A 14,511-nucleotide genomic window follows, 5' to 3' on the forward strand; every position below is an offset into this window, starting at 1 on the left:
ATTAAATAACAGTAAATTATAATATTGTATGATAATTTCCAAAAGAGTATTAAAACTGCTATTGATTAGTAGTAATGTATAGTAAATTAATTATTTACTTTTTTAAGCCTAATTTTTTTACTATTAATCAAAATAAATGTAATTATAATAAATTAATATAAAATATATCAAGGTGACATGGAAAATGAAGGATTGGGGTAATGGAGCAAGGAGAAGCAAGGTGACGTGGACCGTCTTATTTATATATATATATATATATATATATAATGTTATATTATAAAATTAAAATGACACGCATAATATACAATATATCATATATTGTATCTTATACACATATCAAAAATATATTATATCTTATATAATAAATATTATAATATACATTAGACAAAACTTTAATTAATGACTTGGGACCAAAGCTCGCCCTAGCTTGACATGGGCCCGAGCCTAGGCTGTAGTTTGTGGGTGCTAAGCCCGGCCTGACCCATGATCACCCCTGCAATTATAACCTTAGTTGTTAGTTTGTACAGAACCAACAAAGCTATCAATTTCTCACATGAAAACTTCCAATCTAACAGTCCTAAACTAGTGAGGTCCGATAGTGTTGTCCTCCCTATGTAAGGTGGCGTTTGATTGCACTTTTTAGATGTCTGATTCTAAAAAGTTTGCTTTTCAGACACCTTGTTTTGTTTGGTTTTACCTCTTATTACAAATTTGAAATTGGATTTTATATCTTAATTTATAAGAGTTGGAGAAGTTGCTTAATGCGCTCAGACCCAATTTAGGGGTGCATAAATGACATAAATACTCTCAAAGAAATTTTAATATTACATATTTTTGTCCTTCATGTAAATCGAATTGAACCCTCACTGTGAACTAACGAAGCTCCACAACCACCACCACCGTTGCATTCTCTCTCTCTCTCTTTCTCTCTCTCTCCGCCCTGTCTTTCAACCGCCATTGCCGCTACAAGAGAGAGAGAGAGAGAGAAAGAGAGAGAAGAACCAATGCCGCAACGGTTCTCTCACTTTCTGTCTCAGCCCAGTCTTACCGCCACTGCTGCTGCAACTTGCAGCGACTCTCTCTCTTTCTCTCTCTCTCCCACCACTGCCATCATCGTTGCAACCAGCAGCGGTGGCTCTCTCCCCCTGTCTTCTCTCTCTCTCCTCCCTCCCTCCCCTTATCTCTCTCCCTGTCTTCCACCGCAAATTTTTATTATTTTTTATTAAACATTAATTATTTATTATTAAATTTACTCGTGTTATTTATTATTTATTTCATTATTTTTAAAAAAATATTTTAATTTTTATTTGTGTAAATTATTAATTAGTAATCATTAATTATTTTAATATTTTTATAGTCATTAATTATTTTTTTTTAATTTTAATAATTTTATTTATTAATTAATAATTAATAATTTATTATTTGTATTGTTTCAATATTATTTTGAGGTTGAAAATTATTTTTTATGAGATAATGTAAATTGAACTCCACATTTCCAAATAATATGTTATAGAGGTAAAATAGTAAAATCAATAAATTTTAGATGGTAAAATCAATAAATTTTAGATTGACTTTTCATATCTGAATTTTCTTCAGATTCATCAAACCCCACCTAAACGTCTTCCGCTAATTACGAATGTTACTACGTGGCCGCCACCTCTAAAGAATGGACAAGTGTCTTTTTCTGATAGGTTAGACAGCGTGTCTGACATCGGTTGTTCACGAGAGACCGGGACTCGGTTTTTCACGTTTGCGTGTTTTCCGCGTCGACTCGGTCGACGAAATTCTACTCTAATTCGATTTCTGCTCGACTGTTCCAGACTTCCAGGTACGAATATCTAGTAAGTATTCTTGATTCTCGAATTAATTCGACTTATTATTTGCAAATCGTTAATCTGTAGTAAAGCAGAATTTAGGGTTTTTTTCTGTTGGGTTTGATCTCAAAATTATTAATTTTTCTTCGGATAAGAAGTCGCGGTATTCGATCGAGCCTTGGTCTTGTCATTAGGGCTCCTTCTTCCAGTGCAAATTGAATTTTGCAGTCTCAATTAGGGTTTTCTGAAACGATGTTTTCTTCAGGGACTCCTTTAAGAAACCTTCCACCTCCAAGCTTGCAGTATTTCTCGTGAAATTCGACCTATCACAGTATTTAACTTCCCTCTTTTTCTTTTTGCGTAGAATCAATTTTCCCAAATCTATCATATTTGTTTCATCAGTGCATTTTTTGAACTGCGTATTAGTAATTTGGGAGTTACACTCTATTAGGGTCAATTTTTTGTGGAGCTTATCTATTTTTTAAACTTGTTCCGATTGAATCTATTGTTGGCAGTTTCAATACTTGGATGTTTTGTAGTTCGACTCTCCTATTTTTGCTGTCTCTAGAGCTGGTCCTCTCTGGCGTCGAGAATCAGAAAAAAAGGAGCTTAATGTTTTTCTTTAGCCTTTTCCCCTATTGAATATAGTTTTTAGATTTCGTAGGTTTAGAAGATAGAGTCTGTTCTATATAGTTTTATTTTATTTTTTATATTTATCTTATTTTTTTGTGCCTGTTCTTATAAAATTTAGGAGAAGAGAAGTTTAAGTTGGCATTTAGAAGTTGCCTAGCTGTAGATTGAGGATCATTTCATCTATTTTTTCATTGGCATTCTAACCCACAGAGGCGCAGATTCATATATAAGGTGGAATATTGTTGGAATTATTTTTTTTTATAGGTAACGAGAGATAAAATTTATATTACCAATGAAAGGTAAAGGGTAAGATAAGCATAAAGGAAGGAAAAAACTCCCTCAGAAGGAGAAAAGTAGTTCCACAGCCCTGTCTGCACCTGAAAGAAGGAAAGCGCACCAAATCATAGGCAGGTGACAGAAGCAAACACACTTAACTCAAGAAAGCACCCTGCAGAGGTGAACCATATAAATAACCGTCCCATCCTGCAAAAAGGATGACTTTCAAACAAATCCACTAGTAACAGACCTCCAGTCCAGTGATTTATCTTATTCACGCAGGGGTGGTATTCTCCAACCATCTTCTGCTTTTATCTGGCTAATGCCAAAATCATCAACCCCTTTGCCTGTATTGCCTATAACACAACAATATCCAAGTGAAATTCATTTGATGAATCTTTTGAAATAATATTAGAATCTGTGCCAATTTCATTATAGATGATGATTTTCTGCTTTATATAAAATACAAATGTGTACATGCCAAATGGTTTTCTGTTGTCCCATAAGTTATTGGAACTTACTTTCAATTTGGATATGGGTCTGATTTGTGTTCTTCTAAATGATGTGCTGAAACAGCTCATATAAGTGATGATGAGGCTGCAAACTTATGCCGGGCTTAGTTTAGTGGGCACACTTGCTATAATTTATCATGCCTTCAGCAGTAGAGGTCAATTTTACCCAGCTATGGTGTATCTGTCCACATCCAAGATCAGTTTGGTGCTTCTTTTAAATATGGGTCTGGTCATCATGTGCATTTTGTGGCAGTTAATTAAGCGCTTGTTCCTTGGGTCCCTCAGAGAAGCAGAAGTTGAGAGATTGAATGAACAGTCATGGAGGGAGATCATGGAAATCCTTTTTGTGATTACAATATTCCGACAAGATTTCTCTGTTATGTTTCTTGCAATGGTAACTGCTCTCCTGTTAATTAAAGCTTTGCATTGGTTGGCTCAGAAGAGGGTTGAGTACATTGAGACGACTCCATCTGTTCCCATGTTGTCTCATATCCGGATTGTGTCTTTCATGGGTTTCCTTCTTATCTTGGATAGTCTCTTCTTGTACAGTTATTTGAAACATTTGATACAGACATGGCAGGCTTCTGTTTCTATTTTCTTTTCATTTGAGTAAGTGGCTTATGCTTATGCATTTCTTATTATTTATATACTCGTGATTAAAATGTTTCTTGCTATTGATTGTACATTAAGAGTATCTGTCTCCAACTATTTTGTCATTTTCAGTTTTTATCTTAAAAAAACTTACGTGCACTGCAATGGTTATTTGCACTTTTCCCCTATACATGCCTCAAGTCTTTTTTGTATACATGCAATAGGCAGCATATTTTAAAGAATTGCCTATGGACTTGACTTGGCTATCTATTCCTGTCTACTAAATAAGGGGTATGGAACAAATTCATGGATGCTTTTGGAAGCCCAAGGAAAATTTTATTGGCTAGAAGTAGCATAATATTCCATCCAAAAACATCCATGAATTTGTTCCACTTCCATGAGGAATTAAGGTCCAGTTTAAGACCTTGGCCTCATGTACACATGCATTTCTATGCATGGAAATTATATATTCAATGCATATTCAAATATCCTATATATGTGAAAAAATTGGTAGAAAATAAATAATTAAAAGGTAAATGTGCATAAGCAAATTTACCTCAAGAAGGTAAGATCATGAAATTTATTAAATAATGATGGGTGATGTTTGGGCAACTGAGGAGCTTCAGATGTTGGAGGAGTTTTTAGGGACCATGATGAGAATGTAATATCTTTGTTCTTGAGTCCCATTGGCTATGGGGACTCTATAGGGGTGGAATTTCTGGATGTGTTCTACATGCACTTAGACTGGGAAAATCTTTATAACTTCAGGAATTTTAAGGTTGAAAGAGATTCTAAAGTTGTATTGGGCTGGCTTGTTCATAACAGCATAGGTCCTTGGATCCATAGGCAAACAATAAGAGAATAGCAAAACTGACAAGGGGACTAGAGTCAGATCAGCCAACGCAATGGCTGAAACCCTGGCTACTCAAGGAGTGAATAGGATCCAATTATTTTGGGGGAAACTTTCAAGGGGAAAGAGGTGTAACTTGAATTTTGTAGTACAAATAGGACACATGGGTTAGATTATATGGGGTGGTTTGGCATGTTTCTTTGTATATTCATTGTACACTATTCTTTTGTTTAACTAACAAAACCTACTGATAAAAAATGCAGAAATAAATTTATTATTTGAGAAAGCTTCAGATATCCCATCTGTTAGTTAATTTTGAATGGTTGAAATGAAAATTATTCAAGGATTAACAACTTGATGATATGTTTGAATATTTCCTACTCAGGACCAAAACGTGTTTGAAAAGGGTTTAAGGGCTTTACTGGATTTTCCTTTGCTAATTAATTTAAAATAAGTGGTTGTTTACTATGAAATGAAAATTAGGTGTCGTGTTGTTGTAAAGCCCCTGGTTTGAAAGTGAAAAAGAATTAAAAAAAACATGATAAAAAGATAACCGGTGCTTTCAAATAGGTTAGGTATATTTGCCCTGATTACTTATGTGGTATACTAGCCATGAAACTGAACTTGTGTGTGATAATGTTGCCCTCAGGTTGAAATTAGAAGTGAATAAAGAAAACATGTTAAAAGGTGATGAAAAGGGACCCGATGTAGGGCAAACACTCAGAGAAGCTGAACAATCAAAACTAAGAATTAAGGGCTCAAGTGGGAACTTAAAAGGTAGGTTTTGAGGATCATAAGAAAGGAAGGGCTGGACTGATTTGTCAACAAAAGAGATTAATGATTTAGAAGTAAAAGGTAGACTAAAAATAGGATTAAGATGCATTGAAAATGATCCTGCCCTTTTTGAGATTGCAGCAGGTAAAGGGGGGCACATATCTTATTGTTATGAGCAAGTGGGGGAAATGTGGTTTGGACACCATCATCAGGAGGAATTTCGAGGACTGGGAACTGGGGGAAGTGGCATCTCTCCTGAACACAATTATGTCCAAAAATGGAGGAATCAGGGGTGTGGAAGTGGAGGAAGGGTGACAAGGCTTACTGTTAAATCATGTCCAAGGATCTTAACTCAATTGCAGAATCCTTTTTCATGTAATATTGTTTGGAACTATTTGGTGCCAATGAAGGTGGCATTTTTAATGTGGGTGGCTGCACATAACAAGTGCCTAACTAAGGTTCATCAGAGCAGAAAAGGTATGCCAATTCAGAATATTGATTGCACTCTGTAACCTGGAAATATTTGATCACCTATTTATCCATTGCCTTTTGAGCAGGGAAGTGTGGTATTTTTTCTCAAAGGTCCTTGGTATTAGTTAGGTGTTTCCCAAATCTCTTAACGAGACCTTTGGGGGGTGGGTAATTGAAGGCCTTGGTAAGAGATGAAAAGCTTTTTGGAAGTCAATTTCTGCTGTGGCTGTCTGGATTGTATGGTTTGAAAGGAACACTAGAATTTTAAGGAATCCTGGACCACTGTGGATGAAGTCATTAGGGGGGCTGATGGGTAGTTGTTTTTGTGGTTATCTTCTTCTAGCCTGTTCATGGATGTTTTCTTTAATAATTTGTATTCTATTGAGTGCTTGATGGGCTGATTTGGGGATGGGCTCCTTGTTTTTTAGGAGCCCTTGTATTCATGTTGTACAGTCACTGACTGTATACTAGGGTTTCCTTTTTTTTTTCCTGATCAACATCCCCTTTTTTTGTTTATATCAATGCAAATACATTGCTGTCTCTCAAAAAAGGATGTATTGAATTTGGGGAAATAGAAAAGTACACACAAACAAAGATAAAGATATGATTTTTTATGCTAACATAAAAATTATATTAAAATAAAAGAAAAGCAATATAAAACTAGAGAGAGCTTTGCCCAAAACCCTTGAGGAGTCTTAACTCTCATCTCTAATCTTGTGCAATACTAGTCTAGAGTGTTGGGCAAAGAATGAATCGAGAATTCATTTCTCTTTGTAAGTATGTGAATGTGTGGTGTGATTCTGTACATTCAATGGTGAGATGCAACTGAGTATTGGACAAGAGGTGTTAGTGTTACATTGGTATATATAGAGCTTACAAGAAAAACTCCTGATATTTCCTCAAATATTAATTTCCTAAAGCATTACAATCATAGTAGAAATGTTCTGCTTGTTTTATTCATTTTTTAGCTTTAAATAACGACCTTGATTATTGTGTTTCAGGTACATGATACTAGCTACAACTATAGTGTCAACATTTGTAAAATATATTTTCTATATTAGCGACATGCTGATGGAAGGACAATGGGAGAGAAAAGCAGTTTACACCTTTTACTTGGAGCTTATACGTGATTTGCTTCACTTATCTATGTACCTATGCTTCTTCTTTCTGATTTTTGTGTAAGTGATTCATTCAACATTGAATTTTCTATTTGGAGGTTGTAGAGAAGATGGGCTGAATGGCCCATAGGCTGTTTATCCTTTTTATCTTTTATGTTCTTTGCTGTAATGGGCCTTAATCTGGGCTTTATTCTTTCTTATGTTATGTCTTTTTAATTTTTTGCCTAACTAGGGGCCTCTTTATAAATTATTAAAGTTTAACTTAATGAAATAGAATTAAGGGAGTAAGAGAAGAGGTTATGTTCGAAAAATCTCTCTGAACCCAAGTTGCCGCCACCTTCTTCTTCTTCTTCTCTCCTCTTGAACTCTGATTTCTGCTAATTTCTTTTGAATTTTTGCAACTTTCTAAACAATCCTTTCTTTTCAAAAGGCTGTTTTTCTTCTTGGTATCAGAGCAGGCTCGTTTTTCCCTCATTTTCACATTTTCTTTTCCCATACATAGTGTGTATGGAGAATTGAATCGTATGAATAGTTAAGGAACCTATTTCAGCCCAGTTGTTAGTGGTTTCTGGAGAGAAGGGGACTGGTTTTGTCGTCCTCTTGACAGATTCAAGTGTGTTGCTTGAAACCCTAATTTTCTAGAGAAATCTGATTGCGGGCCCCACAGGGATTTTGACCTAGGCGCTCAATGACTGAAGGCCTTCTCATTCTTCTTGAAGATCGAATCAAGTGGATTGGTGTTCTGTGAAGTCTACAAGGAGCAGCTGAGCTTTCTCTGTTTCTCTCGTCTTCCGGGTGTGATGCAGGTTACTGGTATGACTGCATAGAGGTTGGCTCACAACACAATTTTTGTTCTGTCTTCATTTGCTGTTGTTTGAAGTCATTTTTGAAGTATTTAAGAAGATGAACTCCTCAGACTTTGAAAACAAGCATGTTGCTGAATCCAGACAGGTTTCGGGAGCCTCTGTAGACTCTCTACTCCTGACCACAGTCAAGCTGGATGGAACTAATTATCTGGGTTGGTCACAATCAGTAAAAAATCATATTTGTAGTAGAAGCAAATGGGGTTTTATCTCAGGGAGCAAAAAGACTCATCCGAAAGATGATCTATCATATGAAAAGTGGATGTAAGAAAATTATACTGTTATTGGATGGCTTGTGAACTTAATGCAATCACAAATTAGTTAGCACTATTTGTAGATGAATTTAGCAAAGGAAATTTGGGATAGTGTTGCTGAAACCTATTCCCAAAAATTAAATGTGGCCAGGATTTACAAGTTGAGAAGTGATGTGAAGAATTTGAGACAGGAGGAGAAACTATTAGCTGTATACTTCTCAACACTGAAGTCTTTATGGCAAGAAATAGATTTGATAGAAGCTGTAGCCTGGGACACCACTAATGATGCTGAGACCTACAAAAACTGGTTGAGAGAAACATGGTGTTTGAGTTCTTGACAGGGCTAAATCTAGAGTACGACACTACAGAGCAAAATATTTTATCCAAGGATAGTATCTCACTGTCTCAAGCATATGCCTTGGTAAGTAGTGAAGAAATCAGAAGGCTTGTCTAGGTCCAAGGGGCTGGTCTAAATGATCACTTTGCTAATATGGGAGTGAAACCCAAGGGGGTTGCAGGGACTCCAAGTAGCTCAGGGAAAAAGAGATTATCTGTGAGTATTGTAAAAAGCCAAAACACATTAAAGACAAGTGCTGGAAATTGCATCCTGAGCTTCTACCACTTCGGTTTCAGAAGAAGTCTGATAATATGAAGGTAGGGAGTGCCAATGTTGCTGCTGGTCCAGATAGTGACAGATACCAAACTGAAGAGATGACAACTAGTGAGCAGCTAGCAGCTATGAAGGCAGAATATGAGAAGTTTGGGAGGATGATCAGTCACCTAGAGGGTGTGACTTCTTCTTCCAACCCTCCATGAAATTCAACCTCTTCTGCATTTGCTCCGTCAGGTACACGGGCTTCTGCCAATCATGCAACCATTTCAGGTAATCGTAGGATCCCTTGGATTATTGATTCTGGTGCTTCTGATCATATGACCGGCCTTTCCACTTTGTTTGTTTCATATGATTTACTTCCTGGACATGACAAAATTACCCTAGCCGATGGATCTTTTGCTCCTATCTCCGGCAAGGGAACCATCAAGGCTACAAACTCCTTGGTTCTTCCTTCTGCTTTTCATGTACCCAGACTAAATACAAACTTGTTATCTATAAGTAGCCTAACTAAGTCATTAAACTGTTGTGTAACCTTCTTCCCTTCCTACTGTGTTTTTTAAGATCTGGATTCTCAGAAGGTGATTGGGAGTGGTCGTGAGGCGAATGAAATATATCTGCTGGATACTCTTGGACAGTGCCATGAACAACCTGGAAAAACTGCTTTTGGGTCTACATCTACAGAGTCCATCAGTCGAGTCATGTTATGTCATTTTCGTTTGGGTCATCTTTCTTTTTCTGCATTAAGTCATTTATTCCCAGAACTGTTTAAGGGAATTAGTTTGTCTAGTCTTAATTGTGAGTCTTGTGAACTGTCAAAACATTGTAGAAACAATTATCCTCTGAGTAATAAAAGATATTTTTCTCCTTTTAATATTGTGCACTTTGATGTGTGGGGGCCTTACCACTTACCTTCTATGGGTGGCTACAAATATTTTATCTTGTTCATTGATGACTTTTTTCGGTTCACTTGGATATTTTTGATGAAATCCCATGATGAAGTTCCCAGACTTGCGAGGCAATTCCATGAATTTGTCCTAACCAGCTTGATACCAAAATTAAAATTTTCAGATCCGACAATGCAAAATAATATTTTGAGAAAAACCTGACCTGCTATCTCACTGATTTAGGGATTACTCATCAAAGCTCCTGTGTTAGGACCCAGAACATAATGGAGTTGCTGAAAGAAAAAATAGACATATTGTTGAAGTTGTAAAAAGTATTCTATTTGCCTCTCATGTCCCTACAAAATTTTGGGGTGATGTTGTTCTCACTGCTACCTACCTTATAAACCGTATGCCATCCAGGTTTTTAGGGTTTAAGTCTCCCTTCAGTCTTCTTCATCCAGACAATGATTTTTTTCCTATTCCTCTTTGTGTCTTTGGCTGCACTTGTTATGTACATATCCCAATTGTCCAGAGACATAAATTTGAACCAAAAGCCCACAAGTGTATCTTCCTTGGTTATTCCCCCACACAGAAGGGTTACTGTTGTTTTGATCCGAAGACTGACACTCGGTATGTCTCAATGGATGTCACATTTGATGAACTTTCTTCCTTTTATGGTTCTTCTCTAGAGAGACGTTGAAAAAAAGGGGGAGGATTTGTCACAGGTGTTTGCTCTTCCTCTTCCTGTCCCAGTTGAGTCTTTTGCCGAGTCTTTTCCTCTTTCAAATGAGTCAAGGGAGGATCAGTCATTTCACTCTCATTCTAGTGTTCCTATTCCTCCTCCTTTACCTCCTTGCCCTCTTTTTAATCCCAGGTTGTACCAACGGCCGATAACCAGAAATGAGCAGATTGTTTCCCCCATAACACATGAGCCTCATGCACTTCCAGTTACAGATGAGACAACAGGTACTGTTACAGCCCCTTTGGAGCCATCCTTCCCAGACCTTGATAGCCCCATCGCTATTAGGAAAGGAAAAAGGAAGTATACTGTACATTGCATTTCCAAACACCTTTCTTATAGTTTGCTCTCTCCTTCATATTTTGCCTACCTTTCTTCTGTTGCTTTTAACCCAATTCCCAGGTCTGTGTCAGAAGCTCTTAATATTTCAGAATGGAGGGATGCTATGAGAACAGAAATTGATGCCCTGCACAAGAATGACACTTGGGAAGTGGTTGATTTGCCTGAAGGAAAGGATTCAATAGGCTGTAAGTGGGTTTTTACTATCAAATATCATGTTGATGGCACCATTGAAAGGTACAAGGCTAGGCTGGTTGCAAAAGGCTATACATAGACATATGGGATTAATTATCTGGAGACCTTTGCCCCTGTTGCCAAGATGACTTCTGTGAGAGTTCTACTATCTTTTGCTGCACACTCAGACTGGCCACTTTATCAACTGGATGTAAAGAATGCATTTCTGAATGGAGAGTTACATGAGGAGGTCTATATGTCTCTTCCTCTAGGGATGCATGAAACAGATATGAAAGGAAAGGTCTGCAGGCTGAAGAGATATTTTTATGGATTCAAACAGTCCTCTAGAGCATGGTTTGAAAGGTTTAGGGCTGCCCTTATTAGCTTTGGCTATGTACAGACACAATCTGATCATACCCTCTTTGTGAAGAGGAGAGGATCCTTGGCTGTTTACCTGATTGTGTATATTGATGATATTGTTGTGATTGGTAATGATGTATCAGGGATTAATGATCTCAAATCTTTCCTTCATACAGAGTTTGAGAACAAAGATTTGGGATACTTTTTTGGCATAAAAGTTGGTAGATCCAAGGATGAGATTGTTATCTCTCAGCGAAAGTATGTTCTTGATTTGCTCTCTGAAATAGGGAAGATGGGTGCTAGACCAGTTGCTACTCCTATCGATATGAGCCATAAACTCTCTGCTTCAGATGAAATATTGTTAAAAGATAAGGGAGTCTTATAGGGACTACTTGGAAAACTTCTCTATCTATGCATGACTCGGCCAGACATTGCATATGCTGTCAGTTGCATCAGTCAGTTCATGCATGCTCCTAGGGATACTCACATGGCAGCAGTAGGGCGGATTCTGTGTTATTTGAAGGGCTCCCTTGGAAAGGGAATTCTATTTGCTAAGCATGGCCATATGAAACTTGAAGCCTACACAGATGCTGACTGGGTTGGAAACATTGATGACAGAAGATCTACCTTTGGGTACTGTAGCTTGGTGGCAGGTAATATTGTCTCTTGGAGAAGCAAGAAACAATCAGTTGTTGCTCAATCTTTAGCCGAAGCAGAATACAGAGCCATGGCTCATGGAGTTTCTGAACTATTGTGGCTTAGATTCTTGATGGAGGAACTGGGTATTGAGCATGATAAGCCAATGATGCTATACTGTGATAATCAGGCCGCCATCAACATTGCTCACAACCCAGTGCAACATGACAGAACTAAGCATATTGAAGTTGACAGACACTTCATTCGAGAAAGAGTGGCTTCTGGAGAAGTGTGTCTACCTTTCATCACCTCTGAAGGACAGTTACCTGATTTCCTTACCAAGGGCTTTCCCAAGGCTAAACTTCAGCATGATACTGGCAAGCTTGGCATGATTGACATCTATGCTCAGCTTGAGGGGGAGTGTAGAGAAGATGGGCCGAATGGCCCATAGGCTGTTTATCATTTTTATCTTTTATGTTCTTTGCTGTAATGGGCCTTAATCTGGGTTTTATTCTTTCTTATGTTATGTCTTTTTAATTTTCTGCACAACTAGGGGCCTCTCTGTAAATTACTAAAGTTTAACTTAATGAAATAGAATTAAGGGAGTAAGAGAAGAGATTATGTTCGAAAAATCTCTCTCTCTAAACCCAAGTTGCCGCCACCTTCTTCTTCTTATTCTCTCATCTTGAACTCTGATTTCTGCTACTTCCTTTTGAATTTTTGCAACTTTCTAAACAGTCATTTCTTTTCAAAAGACTGTTTTTCTTTTGAGGTATACATTGTAGATGCAGATATAGTATGCATATAATGCCTAACCTTCATTTTCCTTTATTAGAATATACATATACTTGCATTTGCAGACACTTACAAATGCATTTTATATATGCATATATGTGCATGAGTTTCTCATTATTGGCATGGCCCCTGGCAATCAATCTATCATCATCATCTAAACCTTGTCCTATCTATATGAGGTTGGCTTCAGCTAGCATCAATCTCAATTATTTATATGCATGATGTGTGCATGTTTCGTTATACACAGACACAAAATAAAACTGATGTGTTAAACCATTTCTATCCAATTACATAAATATTGGCAAGGGCCTCTTTGAACATACCTATTATAAGTGTAACACCATTTTTAGCAATTGAAACTACGAAACTGACAATTGTTACATTTGTCTACTCATGTAGAGAATTTTATTCAACTTCCTCTTGCTTAAAATCCTGAGTAGGAATCTCCTATTAAAACCTGAAGTTTGGTTAACCAAAATTTTTCATGTGACTAAAATTTGGCCTTCCTCTTGGTAGAAGAGTTATTTATTTATTTTTTTTGAAGAATCAAGAAGAAAGAAAATTTATAAAAAGAGAAGGTTACATCCTATCACATTGGTTGTCTAGATGACACACCAACAACATCAAGTATATACTTCAATTACATGTCCAGAACATTAAACTGAGAATGCATCTACATTACAAGGCTGTAACTCAAATGAATTCCAGAAATTTTCCAATAAATCAACTTTGGAGACTTCTGAACTCCAAATTATCACAAGCCCTCCTAACAATCTCGAAGCTTGTAGATCCACCCGTTCTCCACCCTCCTCTCCCCAAATATCCAGTTTTAATCTCAAGTCAAAACTTTCCAGTTTTATTTCTTGGAACAACACCATATCTGGTTTGGTGTTTCTAATTAGATTTCTTACCATTTCCCATCTTTTCCCATCCCTCAAACCTCTCACATTCCAACTGAGAATCTTCATCCCTCTTCCCTTCCCTCCCACTGTCCTACTCCTCTTTACTTGTTCTCGTCCAAATTTTCCTCTTCTTCCTCTTCCTCGTTCCACCCCTTGTTTTTCTCTAGGATTTCTCTTTCTTTCTCTCTCTCTCTATCTTCTTTCTTCTTCTGCTCGAATTACTCGAACACTATTTTGGCAAAACCTTCCCCTCCCCAGAAGACTAATCCAAGTGATTTCCCAATCTGAACCTCTCTCTACCAACTTTTCTATATTTACTTCCCCATATTGTATTACCTCTGAATCAGTTCGAACAATTTGAGGGGAGTGCACAGTTACCTCCTCTCCTTCCCCCTCCCTTGTAGAAGAATTCTTTGTAAGTGTATAGCGAAAACTGAACTTTTCAATGTCTGAATGAGTCCATGTTAAGGTGAATAACCACTTTCTTGGCTTTATCACAATGTTTGTGAAGACCTCATGGAGCAGTTGATCAAGAACAATCTACTTGCCATATGCAACTTGCAGCGCTTCCCAAACCCAACTGAAGGAGCTTGGCCTATATGTTTGGTTTAGTTGCATTTATAAACATTGGATTAAGAAAAAACGTTACAATTTAGTTCAAGCGTAGGTCATCATATTGGGAAAGCTAACCAATATAATGCACGGGCAATTTGATTTTGGCTTAGCAGTATGACTTTGATGAGAGTTCTTGAGTGTAGTACTTATTAAGAAATTTACTTTGATATATTCTTGTGTGAGACCTAACTTACAAGTAGACCTGTTCATGGGTCGGGCCGGGCCGGGCTCGGGCCGGGCTTTTACTCTTCATTAACAAGATTTTTTCAGGCTTGAGCCCGAGCCCGGCCCGAAATGG

General features: G+C 37.3%; 1 protein-coding gene across 5 annotated transcripts in view; it reads left to right on the forward strand.

Moving 5' to 3' along the window:
* The first annotated feature begins 1,697 nt into the window (after positions 1 to 1,697).
* The window catches only part of LOC104587248 (ERAD-associated E3 ubiquitin-protein ligase HRD1B-like), a 35,082-nt gene continuing 22,268 nt past the window's right edge, over positions 1,698 to 14,511 (forward strand). The window contains exons 1-3 of one of the 5 annotated variants that reach the window (XM_010244782.2): positions 1,698 to 1,828; positions 3,300 to 3,844; positions 6,923 to 7,099. In XM_010244782.2, coding sequence (XP_010243084.1) covers positions 3,312 to 3,844; positions 6,923 to 7,099 — 710 coding nt within the window. In that variant the 5' untranslated portion in view covers positions 1,698 to 1,828; positions 3,300 to 3,311. Of the gene's footprint in view, positions 2,859 to 3,299; positions 3,845 to 6,922; positions 7,100 to 14,511 lie in introns of all 5 variants that reach the window. The other 4 variants (XM_010244783.3, XM_088895388.1, XM_010244781.3 and 1 more) reach the window with 4 other exon arrangements.

The sequence above is a fragment of the Nelumbo nucifera genome, chromosome 1 (genome assembly GCF_055504915.1).
Source record: "Nelumbo nucifera cultivar China Antique chromosome 1, China Antique-T2T, whole genome shotgun sequence".
Lineage (NCBI taxonomy): Eukaryota > Viridiplantae > Streptophyta > Magnoliopsida > Proteales > Nelumbonaceae > Nelumbo > Nelumbo nucifera.